General features: G+C 42.8%; 1 protein-coding gene and 1 long non-coding RNA gene across 4 annotated transcripts in view; one reads left to right on the top strand and one right to left on the bottom strand.

Annotated features, from left to right (window-relative positions):
- ZDHHC3 (zDHHC palmitoyltransferase 3) overlaps positions 1–27,923 on the bottom strand; it is a 59,309-nt gene that overhangs the window by 31,186 nt on the left and 200 nt on the right. For 2 of the 3 annotated variants that reach the window (XM_017677556.3, XM_017677558.3), the window contains exon 2: positions 11,832–12,161. In XM_017677556.3, the coding sequence (XP_017533045.1) occupies positions 11,832–12,137 (306 nt within the window). In that variant the 5' untranslated portion in view covers positions 12,138–12,161. Of the gene's footprint in view, positions 1–11,831; positions 12,162–27,255; positions 27,916–27,923 lie in introns of those variants that run through there. The other variant, XM_017677557.3, reaches the window with a different exon arrangement.
- Positions 21,286–27,775, top strand: LOC140848519 (uncharacterized). The gene is made up of 3 exons (XR_012129554.1): positions 21,286–26,784; positions 27,263–27,506; positions 27,669–27,775. It is a non-coding gene; the product is annotated as an uncharacterized lncRNA (long non-coding RNA).

Raw genomic sequence — 27,923 nt, 5'->3', positions numbered from 1 at the left:
TCTGGCTCTCATGCATTTGGAATCAGAAGCCCAGCAACACACTGCAGTGAAAACCATTCTTTCCCACATTAAATTGTAAAGGGCCACACTGAGAAGGTCCCTGGAGACGCCACACGAGGGGGTAAAGGAACATACACTTTTGAGGGCAGTAGGAAAATGAGGGCAGAAGCCACCTTTCTTCACCACCTGAACATCCAGTTCCCTGATTCACATGCCTTCTAGAAACCAGTAACTTCCACACTCCACTCTCTAATATCCTTCACCAGCCTCAAACCTGGCTATCTACTGCCCACTTGGCATCACTGCTTACATGGGGCATAGGCCCAGTCTGGCCAGAACCCAAGCCTTGGCTTCTCCTCCAAACTCTACCATTCAACAGATGGCATCCGCAATCTCCACCTGCTCAAGCTGAGACTCTGGAAGGCAAACTCCCCAATTCCTCTCCATTCTGTCAGCTCTTCTGAAAGGTAGTTCTCAAACTTGGCTGAAGATAAGGGACACCTAGGAGCTTTAGAGTACCCCAGTACCCGGGGCCCTGCCCCAGACCAATTAGAGTAGAATCTCTGGAAGTGGAGCCCAGGCATCAGTACTTTTAAAAACTCCTTAAGGGATTCGAATGTGCAGCCAGGGTTAGAATTAGTGGCTTAAAATATCCTCTTAGGAGGGAGCCAAGATGGTGGTGTGAGTAGAGCAGCAGAAATCTCCTCCCAAAACCACATTTATCTATGAAAATCTAACAAAGACAACTCTTCCTAAAATAGAGACCAGAGGACACAGGACAACATCCAGACCACATCCACACCTGCGAGAATCCAACACCTCGTGAAGGGGGTAAGATACAAGCCCCGGCCCAGCAGGACGTGAGCGCCCCTCCCCCCAGCTCCTGGCGGGTGGAGAGGAGTCAGCAGGGAGGGAGCCCAGGACTGCTGAACACCTAGCCCCAGGATTCTGGACCAGAGCACAGACACAGTGCATGTGTGAGGCCCTGGATACTAGGGAAACAGGGTGGCAGGACCAGTGAGCAGGTGCCTGAGGCCTACGCTGGAGAACAAAGAAATGGGAGTGGCCTATTTTTTTTGACAAGTGCTTTTTGGAAGTCTTAAAGGGACAGGGACCCTAATACTAGGGAAACAGGGAAGCAAGGCCGGTGAGCAGGTGCCTGAGACCGGCGCCTGACGACAAAGGAAATTGTGCGTTTTTCTTTTCTTTTTTTAAAAAATTATTTATTTAAATTTTTTTTTTTTTTTTTTTTTGCTGTTGTTGTTTTGGTTTGGAGAGTGCTTTTTGGAAGTCTTAAAGGGGCAGGGCAGGACACAGTCCAGAGGCAGGGAATCTGGGGATCTCTGGGCACTCTAACCTCTGGGCAGCAGGGAGCACAGAGGCCCCTTATGGAGATAAATGGCCTCCTGGCCGCTCCCCCTCTAACGGGGCTCCACCATTTTGGAGCAGCAGCCCGAGCCAGGCCACACCCACAGCAACAGCGGAGATAAACTCCATAGCGGCCAGGCAGGAAGCAAAAGCCCCGTCTGTGCACAGCTGCCCAGCACAAGTCAAAAGAGGTCGCTATTCTCCCAGGAGAGGAAGGCCACAAACCAACAAGAAGGAAAGCTCTTCCAGCTGTCACTGGTACCAGCTCTGCAAACTATCTCTATCACCATGAAAAGGCAAAACTACAGGCAGACAAAGATCACAGAGACAATACCTGAGAAGGAGACAGACCAAATCAGTTTTCCTGAAAGAGAATTCAAAATAAAAATCATGAATATGCTGATGGAGATGCAGAGAAAAATGCAAGAGCAATGGGATGAAGTCCAGAGGGAGATCACAGATGTCAGGAAGATCACAGAAGTGAAACAAACCCTGGAAGGATTTATAAGCAGAATGGATAAGATGCAAGAGGCCATCGAAGGAATAGAAACCAGAGAACAGGAACGTATAGAAGCTGACATAGAGAGAGATAAAAGGATCTCCAGGAATGAAACAATACTAAGAGAACTATGTGACCAATCCAAAAGGAACAATATCCGTATCATAAGGGTACCAGAAGAAGAAGAGAGAGGAAAAGGGGTAAAAAGTCTCTTTGAAGAAATAATTGCTGAAAACTTCCCCAAACTGGGGGAGGAAATAATCGAACAGACCACGGAAATACACAGAATCCCCAACAGAAAGGATCCAAGGAGGACAACACCGAGACACATAATAAATAAAATGGCAAGGATCAAGGACAAGGAAAGAGTTTTAAAGGCAGCTACAGAGAAAAAGGTCACCTATAAAGGAAAACCCATCAGGCTAACATCAGACTTCTTGACAGAAACCCTACAAGCCAGAAGAGAATGGCATGATATGTTTAATGCAATGAAACAGAAGGGCCTTGAAGCAAGGATACTGTATCCAGCATGACTATCATTTAAATATGATGGCGGGATTAAGCAATTAACAGACAAGCAAAAGCTGAGGAAATTTGCTTCCCACAAACCACCTCTACAGGGCATCTTACAGGGACTGCTCTAGATGGAAGCACTCCTAAAAAGAGCACAGAACAAAACACTCAACATATGAAGAATGGAGGAGGAGGAATAAGAAGGGAGAGAAGAAAAGAATCTCCAGAATATCAGCTCAATAAGCAAGCTAAGTTAGGCAGTAAGATACTAAAGAAGCTAACCTTGAACCTTTGGTAACCACGAATCTAAAGCCTGCAATGGCAATAAGTACATATCTCTCAATAGTCACCCTAAATGTAAGTGGACTTAATGCACCAATCAAAAGACACAGAGTAATAGAATGGATAAAAAAGCAAGACCCATCTATATGCTGCTTACAAGAAACTCACCTCAAACCCAAAGACATGCACAGACTAAAAGTCAAGGGATGGAAAAACATATTTCAGGCAAACAACAGTGAGAAGAAAGCAGGGGTTGCAGTACTAATATCAGACAAAATAGACTTTAAAACAAAGAAAGTAACAAGAGATAAAGAAGGACACTACATAATGATAAAGGGCTCAGTCCAACAAGAGGATATAACCATTCTAAATATATATGCACCCAACACAGGAGCACCAGCATATGTGAAACAAATACTAACAGAACTAAAGAGGGAAATAGACTGCAATGCATTCATTTTAGGAGACTTCAACACACCACTCACCCCAAAGGATAGATCCACCGGGCAGAAAATAAGTAAGGACACACAGGCACTGGACAACACACTAGAACAGATGGACCTAATAGACATCTATAGAACTCTACATCCAAAAGCAACAGGATATACATTCTTCTCAAGTGCACATGGAACATTCTCCAGAATAGACCACATACTAGCTCACAAAAAGAGCCTCAGTAAATTCCAAAATATTGAAATTCTACCAACCAATTTTTCAGACTACAAAGGTATAAAACTAGAAATAAATTCTACAAAGAAAACAAAAAGGCTCACAAACACATGGAGGCTTAACAACATGCTTCTAAATAATCAATGGATCAATGAACAAATCAAAATAGAGATCAAGGAATATATAGAAACAAATAACAACAACAACACAAAGCCCCAACTTCTGTGGGACGCAGCAAAAGCAGTCTTAAGAGGAAAGTATATAGCGATCCAGGCACACTTGAAGAAGGAAGAACAATCCCAAATGAATAGTCTAACATCATAATTATCAAAACTGTAAAAAGAAGAACAAATGAGGCCTAAAGTCAGCAGAAGGAGGGACACAATAAAGATCAGAGAATAAACAAAACTGAGAAGAATAAAACAATAGCAAAAATCAACGAAACCAAGAGCTGGTTCTTTGAGAAAATAAACAAAATAGATAAGCCTCTAGCCAAACTTATTAAGAGAAAAAGAGAATCAACACAAATCAACAAAATCAGAAATGAGAATGGAAAAATCACAACAGACCCCACAGAAATACAAAGAATTATTAAAGACTACTATGAAAACCTATATGCCAACAAGCTGGAAAACCTAGAAGAAATGGACAACTTCCTAGAAAAATACAACCTCCCAAGACTGACCAAGGAAGAAACACAAAAGTTAAACAAACCAATTACGAGCAAAGAAATTGAAATGGTAATCAAAAAACTACCCAAGAATAAAACCCCGGGACCGGACGGATTTACCTCGGAATTTTATCAGACACACAGAGAAGACATAATACCCATTCTCCTTAAAGTGTTCCAAAAAATAGAAGAGGAGGGAATACTCCCAAACTCATTCTATGAAGTCAACATCACCCTAATACCAAAACCAGGCAAAGACCCCACCAAAAAAGAAAATTACAGACCGATATCCCTGATGAATGTAGATGCAAAAATACTCAATAAAATATTAGAAAACCAAATTCAAAAATATATCAAAAGGATCATACACCATGACCAAGTGGGATTCATCCCAGGGATGCAAGGATGGTACAACATTCGAAAATCCATCAACATCATCCACCACATCAACAAAAAGAGAGACAAAAACCACATGATCATCTCCACAGATGCTGAAAAAGCATTTGACAAAATTCAACATCCATTCATGATAAAAACTCTCAGCAAAATGGGAATAGAGGGCAAGTACCTCAACATAATAAAGGCCATATATTATAAACCCACAGCCAACATTACACTGAACAGCGAGAGGCTGAAAGCATTTCCTCTCAGATCGGGAACTAGACAGGGATGCCCACTCTCCCCACTGTTATTTAACATAGTACTACACGTCCTAGCCACGGCAATCAGACAAAACAAAGAAATACAAGGAATCCAGATTGGTAAAGAAGAAGTTAAACTGTCACTATTTGCAGATGATATGATATTGTACATAAAAAACCCTAAGGACTCCACTCCAAAACTACTAGAACTGATTTTGGAATACAGCAAAGTTGCAGGATACAAAATTAACACACAGAAATCTGTAGCTTTCCTATACACTAACAATGAACCAATAGAAAGAGAAATCAGGAAAACAATTCCATTCACAATTGCATCAAAAAGAATAAAATACCTAGGAATAAACCTAAACAAAGAAGTGAAAGACCTATACCCTGAAAACTACAAGTCACTCTTAAGAGAAATTAAAGGGGACACTAACAAATGGAAACTCATCCCATGCTCATGGCTAAGAAGAATTAATATCATCAAAACGGCCATCCTGCCCAAAGCAATATACAGATTTGATGCAATCCCTCTCAAATTACCAGCAACATTCTTCAATGAACTGGAGCAAATAATTCAAAAATTCATATGGAAACACCAAAGACCCCGAATAGCCAAAGCAATCCTGAAAAAGAAGAATAAAGTAGGGGGATCTCACTCCCCAACTTCAAGCTCTACTAAAAAGCCATAGTAATCAAGACAATTTGGTACTGGCACAAGAACAGAGCCACAGACCAGTGGAACAGATCAGAGACTCCAGAAATTAACCCAAACTATATGGTTAATTAATATTTGATAAAGGAGCCCTGGACATACAATGGCGAAATGACAGTCTCTTCAACAGATGGTGCTGGCAAAACCGGACAGCTACATGTAGGAGAATGAAACTGGACCATTGTCTAACCTCATATACAAAGGTAAACTCAAAATTGGATCAAAGACCTGAATGTAAGTCATGAAACCATAAAACTCTTAGAAAAAAACATAGGCACAAACCTTTTAGACATAAACATGAGTGACCTCTTCTTGAACATATCTCCCTGGGCAAGGAAAACAAATGCAAAAATGAACAAGTGGGACTATATTAAGCTGAAAAGCTTCTGTACAGCAAAAGACACCATCAATAGAACAAAAAGGAACCCTACAGTATGGGAGAATATATTTGTAAATGACAGATCCAATAAAGGCTTGACGTCCAAAATATATAAAGAGCTCACACGCCTCAACAAACAAAAAACAAATAATCCAGTTAAAAAATGGGCAGATGAACTGAACAGACAGTTCTCCAAAAAAGAAATACAGATGATCAACAGACACATGAAAAGATGCTCCACATTGCTAATTATCAGAGAAATGCAAATTAAAACTACAATGAGGTATCACCTCACACCAGTAAGGATGGCTGCCATCCAAAAGACAAACAACAACAAATGTTGGCAGGGCTGTGGAGAAAGGGGAACCCTCCTACACTGCTGGTGGGAATGGAAATTAGTTCAACCATTGTGGAAAGCAGTATGGAGGTTCATCAAAATGCTCAAAACAGACCTACCATTTGACCCAGGAATTCCACTCCTAGGAATTTACCCTAAGAACGCAGCAATCAAGTTTGAGAAAGATAGATGCACCCCTATGTTTATCGCAGCACTATTTACAATAGCCAAGAATTGGAAGCAACCTAAATGTCCATCGGTAGATGAATGGATAAAGAAGATGTGGTACATATACACAATGGAATACTACTCAGCCATAAGAAGCGGGAAAATCCTACCATTTGCAGCAACAGGGATGGAGCTGGAGGGTATTATGCTCAGTGAAATAAGCCAAGCAGAGAAAGAGAAATACCAAATGATTTCACTCATCTGTGGAGTATAAGAACAAAGGAAAAACTGAAGGAACAAAACAGCAGCGGAATTACAGAACCCAAAAATGGAGTAATAGGTACCAATGGGAAAGGGACTGGGGAGGATGGGTGGGTAGGGAGGGATAATGGGGGGGAAGAAGAAAGGGGGTATTAAGATTAGCATGTACGGGGGGAGGGAGAAAGGGGAGGGCTGTACAACACAGAGAAGACAAGTAGTGATTCTACAACATTTTGCTATGCTGATGGACAGTGACTGTAAAGTGGTTTATAGGGGGGACCTGGTATAGGGGAGAGCCTAGTAAACATAATATTCTTCATGTAAGTGTAGATTAAAGATTAAGAAAAAAAGAAAGAAAGAAAAGGGGTATTACTCCTTGATAGGATAAAACTAATGGTAAATCAACGATTAACGCATGCTTTAAATATCCTTAATTTTGATCACTTAAAGGGTGTCAGATGATCGGCTATGGAGGTACTCTTTTCTGATAATATTCCTTTCTCTTAAAAAAAAAAAAAGCAGTTCCTGTGTGGTGACCTCCAATGAGTTCTACACAATGGTATAAAGGGCATATCAAAGTGTGGGCAAAGGGTCTGTTTGTGTTTATACAGAAGATCAAAGCCTAATTTGGCTACCCAGAAAATGAATTAAGATACGATATGAAGAACTTCCAACATCAGCACTCTCTGGAAGACTCATACCAGAAGATGGTCATCAAAAAACCTCCACAAAGATCCAGGTGATGCTGCAGTTGTAGCTGCATCCATCCCACTGTTTCCTGGACTTGCCATTGGAATGAAGAAGGAGATATCTAAGCTGGCCTGTGCATACAGTAAAATAACAAATTTGACTGGATCTATACTGTTGGAACTCAACCAAGAATTAGGAGAAGTGCAAGTTGTAGCGCTCCAAAATCTTACGACTACAGACTATCTACAGTTAAAAGAACATATGGGATGTGAACAGTTCCCAGGAATGGGTTGTTTTAATTTGTCTGATTTCTCCCAGACTGTTCAAGTACAGTTGGACAATATCTATCATATCATAGACAAATTTTCACAATTGCCTAGGGTGCCTAACTGGTTTTCTTGGCTTCACTGGAGATGGCTGGTAATTATAGATCTGCTTTGTTTATGTAACTGTATTCCTATTATGTTAATGTGTGTGTGCAATTTAATTAGTTTAAAACCTATACATGCTTAAGTTACTCTACAAGAAGATATGTCAAAGAAATAATCAATCCTCCCATGTTTTCTTCCATCTGCTACCTCTATAGCTTTTCTTCTTCCTTCCTAATTACAACCCTTAAATAGAATTCATGCCTCATATCAAATTTACCGAGTATCAAAATTCCTCCAAGTGGTAAAGATACCTCAAGACAAATGCTGGGCATAGAAGCCACAGGGCATAAATCTGCAAAGAAGTAAAAAGCTAACCTTTTCAAACAATATGGCTTCTCTCTCACTTACTAACTTTACATCTCCCTGTATGGCTCCGGAAGATGACTGGTTAGCCAGAGACGGGTAAGATTCCTCAAGGGAGGAACAACCTAAGACAGGCACAGTCGCAGGGGGTCCATCAGGTGAGAAATTGGGGATCAACAGTGGTGAAGCTTAGAACCTCACCCCCCCTGTTTTGAGAGAAATCTTCTGCATCCATGGATGTTTTAATGCCCTTGTCTAGCTCGGATTAGCACACAGTTTACAGGCACACACCTGATCATCTACAATTGCTCTCTTACAACACTAAACTATGTTTTCTACCTTTATCTTGCATCTACCTACCACTTCAGCATTTTATTAAAAATAAAAATAATAATAGTAATAAAGGGAGAAATGTAGGATCCACATATAAATCAAGTATAAAAATCAAACGAATATTCATATTTGACCTGATTGTTTATAGTTCATAATGCGTGATCAAAACTGAAAGTTTCTGTGATGAATGCCCTTGTACTGTTCACCATGTAAGAATTTATTCACTATGTAAGAATTCGTTCACCATGTAAGAACTTGTTTGTTATGCTTCAGAAGATTGGAGACTGACGAGAATTAGGCTTGAGATGGATTAATGATTGTGCATTGAGCATTGACTCCCCTATACAGAATTTTATTGTTGTTAACAACCATTTGATCAATAAATATGAAAGACGCCCTCTCAAAAAAAAAAAAAACAAAAACTGAAAATGGTAAAACAGAGTACAAACTGGTATGAGTTTTTGTCTCCTTTAGGAACAATTAACATACTTGAAAAGTACTTATTAATCCTTTTTTTTTGGCATGGTAATACTTACATTAACTTTTTTGATGGTGTGATTACACATAAAGTCCAATAAAAAAATATCCTCTTAATCCAGCAGCTTCTCTCCAGCTTTACTGCTCACACCTCAGTCTGAGCCACTCCCACATCTTGTGTGGACCACTGTAATGCCCTCAGCTTGCTGCTTCTATGCTCCACCTCAGCCCCCAATCACAAGCACAGTCACATCATGCCTCTCTGATGGCTTCCCATTGCATTCAGAACAAAGACCAAACATCTTGTGAGGCCTACAAGGCCCTGCATGATCTGGCTTCTGCAGCTCTCTCCCCCTCTTTGAGCCCCTCTTGCCCCTATTCACCATGCTTTGGTCACCCTAGTCACAGTCCTGTTTCTCAAACATGCCAAGCATATGCCTACCTCTGGGCCTTTGTACCTACTCTCTCATCTGGAGGCTCTGCTCTCAGATCCTTAGTCTGCCTGACTTGCAACTTCATGTCGTTCAGGTCTCAGCTCAAATGACACCACTCAGGGAGACCTTCTCAGACCACCTTGACCTTCTCAGTGGAGAGGACAGATTTTGGAAGAGAAACCAATGTTTCTGTTCTGGCCAAACTGTGTCTATGCTCCATGTAAGCAGTGATGCCAGGAGGGCAAGTAGATAGCCAGGTTTGGGGCTGGTGAAGGATCAGAATTGGAGAGTCATATGTAGAAGTTACTTTTGCTCCAGAAAAGTCACACCACCACATCAACCTGACCACAGTTTTATGGTCTCTAAAGCACTATCACTTTCCAAAATTACCCTGAACAATGACATCTTTATTGTCTGACCCCCTGCCCTAGGATGAGAGTTTCCAGAGGGCAAGGGTTTTGGCCTGTCTTGCTCCACTGCTCAGAAAGGAACCTCTCACATAGTAAGCACTTAATAAACATGCCATTCATTTTATTCCACCCATCAGCGCACCCCAGGGCTCCTCCTCACCGCTGCCAGAATGGTCCTTGTACAATGATGGTCTGATCTCATCACTGTTTTATTTAAAATACTCAGGGGCTCTAGAATGCCCCTCATCATCCAACCCTGCCCTACTCCTCTGGCACTCCACCCACACCACCAACCCATTTTCCTCCTAAGTTCCCACCATTCCAAATAACTCCTGGGGAGTTGCCTGGAGGAGCCACACTCCTGAACTCCCAGAGACACCACTCAGGGAGACCTTCTCAGACCACCTTGACCTTCTCACTGGAGAGAACAGATTTTAGAAGAGAAACCAATGTTTCTGTTCTGGCCAAACTGTGTCTATGCTCTATGTAAGCAGTGATGCCAGAAGGGCAGTAGATAGCCAGGTTTGTGGTTGGTGAAGGGTCAGAATCGAAGAGTCATATGTGGAAGTTACTTTGTCTTTGTGTATGCTACTTCCTCTGCTGGGAACGTTGTCGCTGTCTTCCTGCCCTACGGCCCTCCACCCCCCTGCCAACATATACCGCTCTGACAAGAGCCCCTCCAGCCAGCAGCCATCCCTGCCCAGACTGGTTAACACCCCCTCCCTACTTCTTCTGTGGCACCCCCGGGCTTCCTTCTGCCATGGACTTCGTCACAGGAGGCTAGGCTCATGTCTCATCTCTAGACAGAGGGCACCTTGAGGGTAGGAACAGTACCTGGGGACTTGGTAGAAACTAAATGACAAGTGAGGAAAATATTTTTTACTTCTGTATCCCCAAATTGCAAGGGCATCATAAAGAAACCTAAATAAACCCTTCACTTGCTTCCAGTATGGCCAAGTTGATGCTGCTAGGAAAATTCTTTTATGCCTTTGTGTTTTGGGGTACTTATGATCATGACCATGCACAAGTTTCCTCCACTATCCAAAAGGTTACTTTAGGCCACTCGGCTTTTATAAACAACTTATGTTAGTACATGTTTTTGCTAATCCAAAGAGCATTTTTGCTTTAAGAAATGGTAACTGTGTCTTTGCTTTAAGCCATTTTGGCTTATGAATGGTTTCATAGGAACATTCTACTTTTGGGTAGCAGAGGAAACCTGTACTTCATTTATTTCAGGTGATAGCTGCAATGATCCTACAGTATTGCCAATACTGGGTCTGCCAGTGTGTATGGTCTTCCCAGCACGTGCAGGAGAGGAGGTGCTGTCAAACAGGCTGCTGACATGCAACCGAGCTTGGAAAGCTGGTTTCCTTTGGGGTAGATTAACAATCTACCAGGTACACCAGCAGGACCTGGAGCCCTTTGAGAAGGCAACTGGCTCAGGACCTAGCATCCTCACTGTGCTTTCCCTGGGACTCCCGGAAGCAAAACTTGTGTGGCCAGGGCACTGCCGTTAGCAGTATTTCCCGTTTCTTAATTTAAACACTCCCATCCCACACACCAAAATTATTAGGCCATAGGAGGTCTTTATCCAGTAATGCACTATCTTGCTTTTCTCATATAAGTTAATGAAAAGGAATGGAGGATTTAATATTAGGGTATATGACATTCAATAGCGACTTACACAGCTTGGTATATTTAGCTAAGACATCAGGCAAAACACCACTGCTTTACCCACAGATCAAGTACTAAGAAGAACTTGCAACAGCCCGAAACACACTTGTCCAGTTTTTCAAGAAAAGTTGAGTCTTGACCCAAAAAAGTGAAGGCCATTTCCACTCAGTTTTCTGAATACGGCTTTAATATTCAAATCCAACTAGCTCCAGTCCTGTCTCCTCTGGGAAGCTCTTTCCTGACCTGACACCATCCCCTGGGGCTTTCTGATCTGATCATCTGGTCCCAGTCTCACTGAGCTTTTCTAACTAGAGGTTACGTTTCCCCTAGACCAAGCCCCTCCCACCGCAGGCTCAATTAATGTACACACCAAGTACCCATGGCACCATTCAACCCAGACAGACAGGCTGTGGCACAGATGGTGAACTCTCAGGTGGCCTGATCCACTCTCCCACCCCTGCCCTGGCCTTTCTGTTCTCCACAGTCCAAGGTCAGGGAAACATGCAGGCTGTGGCCATGCCACAGCCAGAGGAGGAGAGTGTGGGCGAGTCAAAATGAGCCCAGACATACTTACAGGGTCTGTCAGCATAGCCCGGCAGTGGGAAGCCAGGGCCAAGAAGGCCAGCAGGTTGAACACAATTCCGTTGATGATGCTATATACGTAGTCTCTGGATGGAATCAGCATGACAAAGAGGACCACAAACTCTGCATAGAGGACCAGAAACCAGGTAACAATGGCACAGGCAATGCCACAGCTGTCACGGATAAACCACATGGCTCCCACAGGACTGGGATGAGGAGGTGGGACACACTTCTCAGGCTGGCGGTATTCTGGCTTCCGCTCAATGTCTCGGAAGTGGTAGGTGGGGATAAGCATCATAAGCTATTCTGTCCATACTGGCATCTGGAAGACAGCAAAGAACCCAGAAATTTGGTATTGTCATCAAGGCAAGTTGACAAAAATACCTTTCTAAAGTGAGCCATGATTATCTATGTGTGAACTTCCTGCAGAAAAGCTGCCTAAATCTTCTGTTCATTTAAAATGTGAGTTCTTTTCCCTACTCCTGAGAGTGAACTTAGCCTTTGTGAAACAAGGTCACCTTGCCCAAAGCCTTCACATGACAGATAATGAAAAGGGAAACCTCAAAGGGCAAACGCCTCACCCAAGGTCAGCTGGAGCAGCAGCTGCACACAGAGCCCAACTCAGAGGCAGGATGAGAACCCAAGTGTCCTCGTTTCTGAGGGATCTACTGGAAAGACAGTGCCTCAACAGAAGTGTTCAAATTGTGACTTATGAGACAAAGCTGGGTGAGGGGGTGGGGGTGGAGGAAGAGCACCTAGGTGTCTGGGAAACACTTCTGCAGCAACACTGCTGCCTCTACACCACGGACAAACCCTGGCACTGATGTGGAGGCTGTATGGGGTTAACAGGGATGAGTTCCTAGGAGGAAAGTAGTGGTTACCTAGGACTAGGGTTAAGCTGCAACCATTATGACATTCTAACTTACTGCACTGCATCAGCTAACAATAAAGGCAAAGCAGTCACTAGGATAGGGCAAGCTCTTGAAACAAACCAAGCTTTTTTAGCCCTGTGGCCAAAATGGGCTCTTTTCCAAGGGTGAGAGATTCTCTGAGTTCTGCTCTCCTTGTGGGTGATGGGCAAAATGCAAAGAATGCTGGATAATGCGTCCAAAGCTATTCCCCACCACGTGGCTTGGGGACTTCATGAGCCTTTGTTTCCTCGCCTGTGAAAACACCCCAATTCCAGCCCCAGCCACCTTCTCACAGAGTTGGTGTGAGGGTGGAGGGAGTTGGAGGTGCTTGTGACACATGTGGGAGACTGTAATGCCCTGTACATGTTGCAGACCGTGGGCATGTATTCTCTAGGAAAGACATCTATTCCCTCAGAAACGAGTGCTGAGCAAAGCATCCTCCCTTTCCTCCTAACAGTGGTGGCTGGTGGAGACAGCAATGAATAACTTAAGAATCAATAACTATAGTCTATCTGCTCATGGCATGCGCTGTATAGCACACACAGCAAGTATAGCTACCCCTCCTGTAATTCTGCATCTGAAATCTGTGGCCTGTGGTATCACCACACAGGTTTTTCAGTTAGAAATGGTGATGGTTCAAGTTCACCACCAGACATAGGTGCCACGGAAGAGCCTGCTGTCGCACAGTGTATAGCATAACAAGCAGCCTCTCGGTCTTCTGAGAGCTCAAGTCACTTCACAGCAGAGAAAAGCACTCCAAAGCAGCACTGGTCATGTGTGTATTTCTGAAGGGCAAGGGCAAGCTTTCAAGGTTGTGGTGGGTTATCCTACCCTTTTGCCCAATCTTCCTTCTTCCTTCATTCCCTCACCCCCAAGAGGAGCATCTGGACTGAATACAGTACAGTCATGAAAAGTAAGGACGCATCCAAAAAGTTAAGGGGCAGCACAGTACTACTACTCAAAATGATAGACACTCTAGAATCAAAAGGTACACAGACTAATGACAGAATAAGGCCAGGCCTCTGCTCCCAGGGCAGAAGAGAATTAATGGCCAAAAAGTAGTTAAATGTGTACTATGTGCCTGTCTAAGGAAACGACAACTCAACAAATACTCAAAGTGATTATCACATGTTGGGTACACTGTGCTGGGAAATAAGAAGTCATGACATATATAGAATAACCATCCCACATAAAGCAATGGTTCCCCATGGTCCATCGCTCAGAATTTTCTGCAGAAGACAACAGCAATCAGTGTTGCCAGTGACAACCTAGAAGGATGAAAAGATGCAGAGATAATTTCTGAAGCACCAAACAGAAGGACAGCAGGAGACTACAGACCAGAGGTGTCAGTGACCTGACCTGTACCCAGCAAATTTTAACATTCTAAACTCTGCTCAACCAAAATCAAACAAAAAGCTGAAATCCCCATGATTCAAAAGCTGACAGAAGGTCAACATTTTGGCCACCTCCAAATGTACACACTCTTGGTTTTCCCTGCTGCCATACAGATTTGAATGTATATCTCCTATGTTCCCACAATTACTACTTAAGCTCTAAACCAACAGTTTTACTGGATCACAGCCACAACCATTTGACTATATATTATCTATGTTTTTTTTTTTGTATTATAGTGGCACAGTTGTGTAGCAGTGATGCAGACATTATGACGAGCAAGCCTAAAGTATTTACTCTCTGGCTCTTCACAGAAGTTTGCTGACCCCTGGTTCTAGGAAGTTTGTTACCCATAAAATAAATAGAACTCCTGCTTTCCCAGTAAAACAGTTAGATGTGACAGCGATGGTTGGTTACAATTTACACCATTCCACCCACGTCTGTGGGAGCATAATCTGTCATCTGCAGTCTGAGGATCATCTCACCAAAACCATACCGCTTAATGTTTGTAAGTGGTGTGGTTTTCAGAAATGTATGACCACCGAAAGTAAATTTTAGAAAATTTAGATACTTTCTGTGATTAAATTATGCTCATGGCATATTCAGGCTCCAGGTGACTGTATTCTGTTCTCTGACAATTACTCAATCTTAATTGTACATACAGCAAATGACTCAACTAAACTAGAGTTATGTTTCATATGTGTGATTTTGTTAAGAAATAGGCCCTTCCACATAAATAAATTTCTCAGGTAACTGTGGCTTGTTCCTAGTTAAGACAGAAATCTTAAAAATAAAAGTAAAAACAAACAAACAAACAAACAAGATAATATAGCTGTTCCTAAGTACAAGAGCCATCCATTTCTTTGGAATGATTTGGAGTCAGTTACTAGAGTATGTTAGGTAATGACGTCCTCAGGGGGTATGGAGATGCACCTGCTTGCGCTTCACACCAGCTGGCCTGCTCTATTATAATTGTAATTCCAAAATCTTCTTTGTATAGTTCCTTGCCTTCCTCCTCCATTCTTGGCTACTGTCATTTCTGTGTCTACAGTTACCAATCCTCCTAACATACCCTCTGTTTACTACTGCTAATTGGCTGTGGGCTGGAAAAGCAAATAAAACTACATCTTGTTAGATTGGTTTGTAAAAGAATGGTACTAATTTTAGGTAATAGGCCTTTAGGTAACACCTGCTATGCTCTCCCACTGTACAGTTCTTACAGGCTAGAAGCCCTGTCTCTTCATTAGCCCTCTGACTAGGAAATAGTAGCCACTTACTACATGTGTTCATTACACAAATGCATGAATAAAATGCATAAGCTCTGTGATCCCAGGCCCACCTCTTGAAGGTCCTGTCTGCTCACTGTCAGGGCTATGGCCATATTCTAGAGAGTAGAGGGTATACCAAGTAAGACCATGAAGTAGGAGGCCTGTGACTGTGACATTAAGTAACCAGAATGTTCCACCATTGAATAATGTGTGGCCAGAGTGTACAGAGCAGCTTTGTTTCTCCACTGCCCCTCAGTGGTGAGTGACAGCGTGTGACCTGGGAAAGCCCCCGGCCGAGGGTGCACCTGGCAAAGCCACTAGGTGTTGAACTGAAGAGCACATTCTAACCCACCCTTCAGAGTTAAAAATATCCCAATCAAAACCAATCGAGGCATATAGAGAAAGTTCATAGCAAGTGTACAAAAAGCCAGTAAAAAGTTTACTGAACCTCCAGATCCTCCAAAAAGCAATGGAAGTAGCTTTCCAATAAGGATTCATTCCTTAAATTAGCCAACTGATAATCTGAGAAATATGGGAAAAAACTCACTTTGAAACAAATTGCACACATTCCCTTCACTCTCCCCTTCATGACAACAACAGAAAAGGCAAATACAGACCTCTTTTCTTTTTCTGTTTTGAATTAGGGAAACTCCAATCCTTGGGGCTGAGGAGTGGCTCTTTGCCAATGACCTATTCCCCAAGTGTGTCCTTGCTTGTGAGGAGCTGGGTGGAACTGTTTGCTCAGGCCTCTGAGGCAGTGACACAAGGATGCCAGTGAGTCCCAGAACCCTTGGTGCCACCCCTGCCAGCCAGCCTACACCCTCAGAGGAGCAGCCTCCTCCAATTCCCCTCCCCACTTTTTTCATTCCATTTCCTTGTCCTATTTGCTCTCTAAAGTCTCCTTTCTTTAATTCAATTCAACTCAAACAGACATTCATGGAGCAGTCAGTAAATGTAACAAATTGTGCTGGGGGCTCACATAGGACAGATGAGGGCAATAGTGTGTGTATTGCCTTGTTCAGATCCTGCCATTCACCTCTCCCAGCTCCCAATCTGGGAAAGCCAGTCTTATTTGCTTTTTTCTACTAACCAGCAAGTCCTACTTTGTTTGGCTTTATGGCCTGGTATCTGGCATTAGGATGTGCTCAAATTAGTATTTCTTGACACACCCCACAATAATCCTAACACATAGATTTCAAATGAACAGCACAACAGAGGCAAATAGCATTCCCCAAAAACAAATAAAACCCCCAAGAAAATGCAGCAGTGAGATAAATAGACTTTCATGGCCAGGACTTCTGAAGGGGTGGTATCTGAGCAGGGCACAGAGCCAGGTGAAAAGTACTGCTTAGACAAGGCAAGGGCAGTGGGTGGACCTCGCAGGGAGAGTGGCAGTGCTGGTGGGGGTCTTGGGTGTCCAGGGCTGTGTGCATGAGTGTGTGGGTGTTGTGGCTCTGAGGGGGATGGATAGCGGGGCTGGGTGGGGGAAATGGTCGTGGGTAACTGAAAATGAAGCTTTAAAGATAGGGAGAAGGTTCCATTTTAGAAGGCCTGGGATTTCATGAGTTGGACTTCATCCTGGAGGTACTGTGCGCCACTTATCTGAAGAAAGATATGAGAAGATTACATTCACACTATGGCAAGGCCACTCTGGCAGCAACAGGCAGGACAGATGAGAGGGTGCTGAGCCCAGAGGCCAGTGAGCCCGAGGAGGCACTGAAGCAACAGGCCAAAGTTCTGCATGGTGGAACTAGGTTTTCTGTTTCTCTAAGTGGCTACTGGTTTTTCAGAGAAAGATTGAGAACAATGATCATTTTGCACTTTTAATTATAGTAATTTACATTGTAGTTTTTCCATTAAGGGTTTTGAAACATTGGAAAGAGTTGGCTTTTTCATATTTTAGTAATCCATGCCCAAAGTAATCATTCTTCCCATGTGAGAAAGGAGGGCAGGAGGTCCCGAAGGTGAAAGGGTCAAGCCCTGGAGAAGGCTCAATGCTTCCCCAGGGAAGGACTAGGAGATAAGGAAGTCTAGGAGAAAAAGATTCACAGCATCAGAGGGATTCTGGAGTTCCCTAGAGCTGGCTATCCAGATGACAAGGAAGAAGTGGTTTCAGAATAACAATCTGAGTTCAGTGGAGGGCAGCATGTGGTAAATATAAGGAAATCATGTAGTCTTTAGAGTTTCTGAAGCAAAAACCAAGATATGAGTGAAATTAGTGCTAATTTTCTAAAAAAAAACCAAAAACACCGTTTCTGGTTCAGAGAATTGTCTCCAGATCCATCTATATAACTTATGTGGTTCATTATGCCTGACTGCAAGTATGCCCTTCCAATAACCCAGACAGGCAGACACAAATGCATTCACTAAGGTGCAGTCTGGGGCCCTATGAGCCCTAGGGACTGGGATGCTGTGTCAGCTTTGCGGTATACCACTTATTCAACTCCCATGCTGTCTGTCCATGGCCAGGCAACTCAAAGATTTGAAAGTGGTGATGCTAAGGCCAAGCTCACAGCCCCCATGCCACTGTGGCCCATCAGCAGGTTGGCCAGGGTGGATGCCTAACTAAGTGTTGGCTACTAGTGATGGAAAGAACCCAGCTATAGTGCCTGCAGTTCATCACATTTGGTGAAAGAAGGGCAAATCCTTATAAATCCATCACCTGGTCCATAAAAACTGACCCAAAGTCCATGCTTTGTGAACAAGGGTTAAAGGCATGACCATCACATAAAACATAAAAGTTCTGTATTGGGTGAATTAGGGCCCCAAAACTCAAATCCAGCAAGTGTCCCAAAAACCCCAGGTCCTCAGATTGCCAACTTCAACTGCTTTCACAGACAAGATCCTACACTAAAGTAAGGAGTAATTAAGCTATTAGGCAGGAAAATAGATATGAGCAGGGTGGAAAGATCAGTTAAGTCCCCTTGAAAGGACTCAGTTAACCAGTTAAAACTAGAAAGCCAGAAAAGACTCAAGAGTTAATGAGTTAATCAGTTAAAGCTCAAAAGGTCAGGAGCAACTTGATATTGAATGTTTGAATATTCCCCAGACAAGGAAAAGTATCTGAGCACAGCCCATGTCTTCATTGTGTCAATTAGATCATTGTAAGATTTACTCTAGCTTGGTAATAAAGACAGGGAGATCCCACCTTAAAGCCAAAACTGCATTTTGAAAAAACCCAGGAAATTAAGAAGAAAGATTCTTAGCATACTCCAACAAACAAGTAACTCAGCCCACTTTGGAGGAAAAGCAGCCAGTCCTGATTGATATGCTCCCAAACCAGGAAGCTGTTATCCTGGGAGGGGACCAAAGCAGTGAATTTCTTGTGTTAAGTTAATTTTGCAGAATTACCTAGAGGACTGATGAGAAACTTAATGTATCATCAAAGATACTTGGGACCACTTAACAAGTCCACATCCCTAGCCCTTTGTCACATTCCTGAAAAATCCTTAAAAGGGGGAACCCCCAACCTTTCAGTGCGCCTCTCTCTCTGAGGTCGCCTGCACTTAAGAGTGCATAACTTTAACTTATTCCCAACCTTTACAATTTTCTCTCTCCAACCTTTCAGGTGCTTCTCCTCCATGAGGTCGCCTGTACTTTTTCTCTCTTTAAGTAACTTTAAATAAAACTTTTACTCTGCTTCACTACTGTGTCTCTGCCCTTCAATTCTTTGTGGCAGTGGGGACAAGGACCGAGGAAAATACACAATGCTCTCCCCAACAGAGCTAGATCTAAAACCAAATCCTCAGAAACATCTCAAAGCACTTTTCTCACATCCACATATGCATTCATGCACAGCATTTAAGCAGATTTTAGGATTGTATAAAGTAAAGTAGCATAACAAAGGGCAATGAACCCAACCATTAAGGCCTGTATGAAGTATGTGTACAGACTGGTTTAACTCAAAATCAGGTGCAATTACTTTCCCTTGGTTTAGAGATAATGATTATTTAAATACTCAAAAAAAAAAACCCCATAAAAATAAAGATTAAACTCTCTGGGTCCCTACTAGTAGGAACTATGTAGTTAAAAGTCAATCTCAATTCCTTAGCAGATGTCATGAACATCAGCAAGGAAGTAAAAACTCTTAAATAAAAGGCTTTTTAACTTAAATCAAAATTTGCTTCAGGTGAATATTTAACATTTTAATAAATCTAGTATAATGCTGCCTTACTGTGGGGGGGCTGGTCTTACATCCTCTTGAACTTACTCTGCACAATGAATTCCCACCAAATTTTTACGTTAAATAACTTAGTTTGCCCTTAAACAATCATTTTAAAAGGTCCACTGAACTAAGGTAGCATCTTTTCTGATATTTCTATTATAATTCTCAATAGAAATTCATCATAATCTGTATGTCAATAAACTTTTATGGCTTAAGTCATACTTACAGTATTTGCCTCCTTCAGAACTCACATTTCAGAGTGATAGACTTAAAAGTATATAAGCATTCAAAACCTAGCCCTGCAACTTCAAAGGTGACTATTTATTTGGTCCATTTGGTCCATTACCTGGAAGCTTTAGAAAGGAATCTGATCAAGCAGAAAATTAATTTATCTGAGCTATAATTCTCTTAATTTATGTAAAGATCCATAAGGATTGTAAATTTTATACCCATGTTTAGATGATTCTCAGAAAAACAAAGAATGAACCATGAATCACTGTATTTGAAATATTTCATTAAAAAACAGAATGAGTCATAAAACTTCTTCTAAAAGGTAAGGCTGTGGTCCAAAGGAAAGGTGACTTATCTTATGTATCACAACCTTCCAGCCAAGGGAGATGTCCCAACAGGCAAAGCGGCCTGGCCTGTTTGTCTTTACCAACAACTCTACATTGTTTCTCTCTCTACAGGAGGGTCTGTCTCCTGCCTGCCTCTTGTCTGTCACACTCAACTGTCAACAAAAAACTTAAAAAAAAAAAAAAAGGTAAAATAGCATACCGCTAAACCAAACCTCTACATGTTAAAGTTCACAGAGGGAATCAGGAAGTGATCAGTAGGCTAAATTTGCCTTCTTCTCTCATAACCGTTGCAGAACCCACTCATGAACATGCTCAGACTCCTAACACGGGCCTACATTTCAGAAAACAAGTTTGGGATTTGGACAGCTCACAGAGGCTAACAGTTTCTCCACTTACTACAACTGACCACTATACTACAACTGACTGGTGCACCACTTCCCAACTTTCCAGATGTATTAAAAAAAATACACACCCATATACAGGATGACAATATATGCCATAAATGTTGGCAATGAACTACTGCTTGTTTGGGTAACACATTCTACTTTCCTTTTTCATTGATGTGCTTTATCATATGCTGCAACAATTGCAAAAATTAATGCAAGATCTTGTACAAGATTCACTGGTTAAAAAAAAAAATCACTGAGTCAGAATTTTAGAGCTGGAAGAAACCTTAAAGACCATCTAATCATCTTTAGTCAAACTTCTCTGGTTTACAGATGAGGAAATCAAAGTGAATTTGCAGTGCTGTCTACAGGAATGGAGATGGGCACAAACATTAAGTAAATGCTTTTTAAAAGCTTATTTTAATTCTTACAACAGCCCAGCACAGTAGCTCTTACTACTCACTGTACAGATGGAAAGAGTGAGGCACTGAGGTGTTGGATAATTATTCCCAAGATCATACAGAGCAAGGGAGTGGTAAAGCAAAGATTCCAAACCTGCTCTGCCTGCTACCACAGACCACATTTAAAAAAAATTGTTATTAAGGTATCATTGATACACCATCTTATGGTTTCACATGAGCAACATTGTGGTTACTACATTCCCTCATTGTTATCGAGTACCCCTCCCCCACACCCCCGCCAGACCTCCTTCTGAGCCAGCACACAGCTTGCTCAGTTTTTGCAGGAGAAGAGAAATGACCAAGTTGGCAACGTGCATCTGCTTCCTTCTCCTTCACACACATGTTATGGACCTGAGAGGTGACTTCAGTTTAGCTTTAACATCTTCATCTCTAAAATGAGTGGGAAGAATTGGATCTCTAAGCTCTGTGACTTTTTTAAAAACCCAAGAAATGGACTGTAAGCAAACTTTCCTTCCACTAACTCCTGAGAACCTTTGACCATTCTAGAAAAAGAGAAAAAGCGAGAGAGACACAGAGAGAGAGAGAGATAAAGAGAGAGAAAGGAAGAGGATTTCTTTCTTCTAAAGCCATTTCATTTCTGGTGGCTGTCTCTTTAATAGGGCATGGCACTCCCAGGCTATCTGCCCCTCTTCGGCTCTCAAGACCACAGCCTTTCAGAAAGAGACTGTAGGGACTAGCTGACCTCTTCCGAACTCAGACCCAGCCTGTTCTATAGATGGGTAAAGAAATGAAGCTCATGGAGTCAGTGGAAATTTCATAAAATGTTTAGAGAGACAACTATCTTCCTTTCTAGGTCTAATGGATGCTATCTACTAGCTGCTCATGCTGCCATATCCTGGCATTAACTACTCCTTCCAGCAAGTTACTCTTGGAACCCAGCACGAAACTCTTTACAAAAGCAGTAATAATTACTGATCTAGCTACCCAATTTATATTTGTCAATGAGTGTGAAACTTTGATAGTGTGTAGAACCCTTGGTAATAAGGTGCCCTGATCTCATCTGACTATCTATAAACTGTTTCCTGTCCTATCAGGGTAGGTTCCGAGGTGGGCATTTTGCCTGGCTATTGCCATAGTGTGGGGCATGTGGGATGCAGTAAGGCCCTGACTCTTACTGAATGTCTGCTACCTGCTGGGCACTGGGCTGTACTCTAGACATGTCTCATCCTATTTGAGCCTCACATCTACTCTACTTGTAGATATAAACTCTGATTTTTACGCTCCTTTTTGAGAGGAGGCATGGAAATATCTGCATAAATTTACTTCTAGGAAGCAGTGGAGACCAGATACACTGCCAACCCCGCTCTCATTTTTTAGCCTACTTTTAACTATTCACTACAACCATTAAATCTGCCCAATAAATAGATGACAGAAGGGTAGGGATGCTGATGTTTCCACCAGTGACCTTGGGTTACTTACAGTTTGGTTATCTTGTCTACATATGGTTATGCAGAGATGGCAGAGTCAGATGCAGCAGTGTTCAGCCACAGGCCAGAACTTAAGCATTTTGTACTACCAGGCGTGGCCCTGGCTAAACACCAGTCAACATTTAGAAGACTGATCTTAACCTAGAAAGCAGGAGGGATGTGAAGCTTCAGTCAGGAGAGTCACCCTAAAATTGAATTTCTAAAATCTGCTTCTGCTGGGGAACTCTTTCTGTGGGGCCAAGTTCCAGCATGCTCCTTTTCCTGAGAGAAAGCCACCATGCTAGGCAGAGACCAGCTGGCAAGGTTTCATGTGAGGGTGCTGAAAATGGTACCTGGCCCCACACTGTGCCATGTGCAGACATGCAGCACTTTGACATCATCCAGGCAAGAGTTTGGCTTTTTTATGGACTAAAAGCAAAAGCACTTGAGGCATCTACCTGAAAGAGCTAGGGAAGAGAAAGCAAAGGCTGGTTATTGCAACTGCAGCCTTCCAGAGAGGAGTCATTTAGCTTTCAGGTCTCCGCTGATCCCACGTATTCTAGGCACTATATGGGCACTGCAAGGGCAGAGCCTTGGGAAGAACCTGGGACAGAGAAAACAAGGCCAGAGTGTGCTCTACAAGTCCACAGCCCTTGTTTCCTAGGCAGTGGCCTTTCAGGCATCTGTTAGAGGGCTTTGGGTATAGGTGGGAGGCCAGAGCTAAACATTCTCTTCCGAGAATGAAGACTGGGCTTGGAGCCAGAGGCCATAACTCCACTCTCAGTCCTCCTAGTCACTAATGTCATGATTTCAGGCAAGATAGTCACCATCCCTGGGCCTCAGTAACCTCATCTGTAAAACAAGAGGGAATAGTGGGCTGATTGCAAAGATCACTTGCAGGACCGAGATTCTGATTTCTCTTTTCTCAGGAACAAATTCAGTATTTTCTTTGTTACTTTTTGGATTTTATATTTGTACCAAAAGCACCCTCTAACTTCCTTTCCCATTCTTTATTAATATTCAAAAAGAAATCCACCAATAACTGTTAGAAAGTTTCAAGAGCATGTTCATTTTTTCCAGTTAAGTATGGCATGTAATTACCATTTCCTTTTGTTTACTCAATTTTTTTCAGAGTAGAAAAGTCACTTTTAAAGTATATCAAATATTACACAGCAGTAAAAGAGAGAAGTCTTAAAATCCAAAGTTAAATATGACCATTTTCCTATGTTTGAATATTTGAACACCCATGATTGATTCTGAACTTTACAATCTGGTAAGATAATACATTTTAAGGTAAAATGAGGCTTGCCAGTTAGAGAGGATAACTGACTTACTCAAAGTCACAAAAGATTTGAGGTCAAGCCCAGATCACCGAAACAGATGCTCAATCATCCTTTCATAATAGATCTGTATCTTCCTAAACAACCTGCCTTTCTAGATTCTCTGCTACTATTCCTGGTTTAGAAATGTGTACTTTATACATGGCTAGGTCAAAACTTATTGCAACAGAACCGTGGCCAGAACTGTACTTGACCTACTAGGCTCATTTTTCTTGAAGTGGGAAATGAATTCCACCAAAGGCATTCCATCCCTACTTCCTGAGAGGAGATACTCATGAGTCAGAGAGCCTAGGAAACCCAGAGTTCAACCCCCAGGTGTCTACACACCAGGAAGGTTACAGTTAGGAGGAGACTATGAAAAGATGGGAGTTTTCTTGGCATTTCCTGGCTGATGACTGAATTAGGTGAGACATGGACCTGTAGCCTTCTTCACAGCTAAGAGCCAGGAATAACCTGGCCATTTGTCTCTGGAAATCTGCTTCCAAAGTGGAAAGAAAATGATCAACAAATGCAAAACTAGGAAGAAACTAGAGGCAGCACGGCATTAGCCTTCTTTCTCCTGGCAGGTCAGTACGCAGCCATCATGCTTCTATTTCTACTTCAGGTTCTGTTACTTTCTATGGTTTCAGAGTCTGTATGTCTGTTTAAATATTTCTAGACTTGCTAATCAGAGTACAGGGCCCCCCTCTTCTCACACACCCTAAGGAAAGGCATACAGAGGTACCTGTTGCCCACCTACAGCGAAATGCCTGTGGAGACTCTCCCTCTCAGTGAGAATAAACCTTACTCATGTACTCCTATCAAGCTTTCTATTACTGCAGTCACACATTATAATTCCTAGAACAGCCAGCCACAGATCTGCTGGCTAGACTGACAGGTCATTTGTATCAAGTATGCGTTAAGACAAGGCAAAGGTAGGACAGATGTGAAGCATTTAAAGGAGACAGATCTATGGGGAAAGCAGTGTCTCACTGTTGCTTTTCTGGGATGCTGGACTAATTGTGAAAATGCAAAGGTAAAGGCGATCTCTGTTTAAGACTGGGAAGAAGGCATTCTAAGAGGTCTCTGCAACTTCAGCACCACAGACTCAGCACTGCCCCCAAGCTCTTCTGTAACAGGCTTTTATTGCTTTAATTAACCAAGGTGAAGTGGAACAGATTTACTGTGTTATTTTTGCCTGCCAGTGGCAACAGCTCTTTACCTCTTGCCCTTTATGCCTGGCCTGTACAATTAGTGCCTTATTATAGGCTGGCATCTCATCTTAACACCACCTGTCTCAATAGAGCACTTTATTTCATTGTCTTGTTCATGGGTTAGTTCAAGTGTCTGGGCCCCCCTGCTATCGTAACTCCTAAACTCCTTTCAGGCAGAGGTGCTTTCAGTTCCTTATCCTTGCAGACTCACAAGAACAACTGGGACTCACAGGCAGGTGAATAAACACTTCCTGACTATTTGAAGAGCTTCTGCATGTCTACTGGGAGTAAGACACATGGAATCCAGGTCTCCAGGCCTATCTCAACCGTCTGTACCCGATCCATTGGGTTTCTCTGCTGTTGAGGGCTCTCCTCAGCTACTCAGAGTTAAGCTCTACTCGGCCCATAGATATATAACCTTTTCTCTTATCTAAAAGGTTTGGCTGAAACAGATAGCTTCCCCTCAGCACCACATTCTATGTTCCTCTAGAAATAGGAGTCAAGGGATGCGAATTTATGCATGAACAGACTCCTTGTTTTGGGGATGAAACCACAGCTCACAGGGCAGTTACCAGTTCTACAACAAACATATGCCCCCTTCACCAAATACTCTGGTGAATGCAATGAAAACTGGGGGGTACTGTATAAGGGGATGGTTAGGAGTGCAAGTATGGGAGCTAGACTGTGTGGTCTCAAATCATGGCTCTGTCACTTATTAGTTATGTAACCTTGGTCAAGACAATTAATTCTCTCCACTTCAGTTTCCCAATCTGTATAATAGGGATAATTGTACCAGCCTCATAGGTTATTGTGGGGACTGAATCAGTTAATCTTTGTAAAGTGTGTTAGAAAAAGCTTGGAACATAATAAGCATTATATCAGTTTGTATTAAATAAAACTAATAGACCTACAGAACAACATGCCCCCAAAAGAATCTGACAAGAAAAACCAAGCTGGTTTAGCAAAATATAGTGGCATCATTTGCTTCTTGATTTTCTGGCTAACATATATTCTTTGGATTGCTTTAATAAATTTAAAAAAAAGAGCTCTAAATTTATGGGTTTTAAAATGCCTAATGCATCAACACAACAAATGTGATAAAAATGCTCTGGCAGCATTGGAGCAGAATGATTAGTGAAGGTGTAATTATTTTAGAAGAGAATTTAAAATGAAGGTTCTACTGTTTACACTTTGCTTATGTACTTAGCCTGACATGTCAGCCATCATTCCTGATATTATTTAGCAAATACTGCCAATGCTTCTGCAGCAAGGAACTTTTAGTCAACTATCAGGGCAGCAGTTCAAATATGTGTTTTATATTTTTAAGGACATATTGAGATATTTTTATAGAAAGATGATTCAATGGTATCCAAACTCAGACCTAACTTTCTGTCTTTTCTGATTTGTCCACTTGCTGTCAGTTTTTAAATCCTCAATTCTCTTAAGCATCCTAGCTACTAAAATTCCATGTGCAAGGTCTACTTTCTTAGCAATCAATCTTTAGCACAAAATACCATATGCAACATCAGCAGTCCCTTGTTATTGCATCATAGAGTTCCTTACATAGAATTCAGGCATCCAACCACACACAAAGGTGTCTATGCCACAACAGGCGGGGCACCATGCTTTCATTAGCGAGGAAACCCTCTGGCCTCACCTCTCTCTCTTTCCCTGGAGGGTAAAGGCCAACCTTGCAAGATGTCTTCCCTGTAGGTGCATCTGCCGAGAACTATGAAGAGACATATGAAAATACCACTGTCCACTTTACTAAGGAATGATCATCTTCTGGGGACTCAGCAGTTTAGTGTTTAAGGATGTGGGCAGGTACTTCTTATCTGTACTCTTCCTCTGACCCACCTCCCTATCCCAGTGTACCTATTACTGCCACCATTATAACTCTTAACCACCTTGTTCTGTGGTTATGTTGGCCTGGGAGCTTTCCTTTCTGCCTGGGGAGCCTCTCTAGCCAGAGAGGTGTTTTACTTCGTGTTCCAAAGGTAACACAAAGCCCATACACAGTAAGCTCCTGATAGTTATCTGTGAAAGGGTACTGAAGCTGCTTGCTACCAGAGAAACACCATTCTTTGGATGATCAGGCTGTCATGGGTTACTTTCACTTTTGAGGAAAGGGAGGTTCCTCAAAAATGGGACATTTGTAAAGTCATCAGATTCCGCTTTTCACTTCAATCACTTTGGGTTAACGCTACCCCATTTATCCACATGGCCCCATTAAAATGTGTACCTTACCCTGTCTGCCCCTCCTTAATGGGCTCCTTCAGTGACCCGCATATTCACCTTGTAGGTATCCTTTCTGGATATCCAAGGCCTGCACTCCTACTCGATCACCGCCGAGGCTGGCCCTTTTTTGGGCAGCTGTCCACAGCTCCCAGTGGTCACTCCATCAAGCCGGGGATTCCACCCGCTGCTGGGAAGCGCTGGGGATACCGGGGCACCGCGCCCCTCATCAATGCCAGTTACTAAGACTCTCCCGCTACTCTCTTTGGAACAATGCTCGGGCGACCACCCGGGGCAAGGAATCCTGAAAGGTCCTGGATCAGCGTTTGGTCAGCTCCTGGGAGAGGCGGGAGGCGATCCCTGGGGGGAGTGAGGACGCCTCACGACTAGTGGGCACTCACTCCTGGCCCGACCCTTCCCACGGAGACCTAACAGAGCTTCATCTCATCGACTATATTCTTCAACAATCCTAGGGACCACAGAAATGCTGGACGGGGGGTCGGAGGAGGTGTACCGGGGAAGAACGAGGACACAAGCCCCCGGGCCAGTCACGACGTCTGCCTCTCCTGATTCTGGGTAGGTCTCTTTTGGTCTACTCTCGGCTTCAACTCCAGCTCTGAGCAAACTGCGCCGCGCGCCCTTCCCACTGCAAGTCCTCCGACTCTGGCCCGGGCCCTCGCCTTTCGCACTTTAGCTTTTTCTCCAACCACAGTTCCACCTCCCAACTG

This window comes from Manis javanica, chromosome 3, assembly GCF_040802235.1.
Source record: "Manis javanica isolate MJ-LG chromosome 3, MJ_LKY, whole genome shotgun sequence".
Classification (NCBI taxonomy): Eukaryota; Metazoa; Chordata; class Mammalia; order Pholidota; family Manidae; genus Manis; species Manis javanica.
Note: the sequence above shows the minus strand (reverse complement) of the source record. Positions and strands in the feature narration are given on the sequence as shown.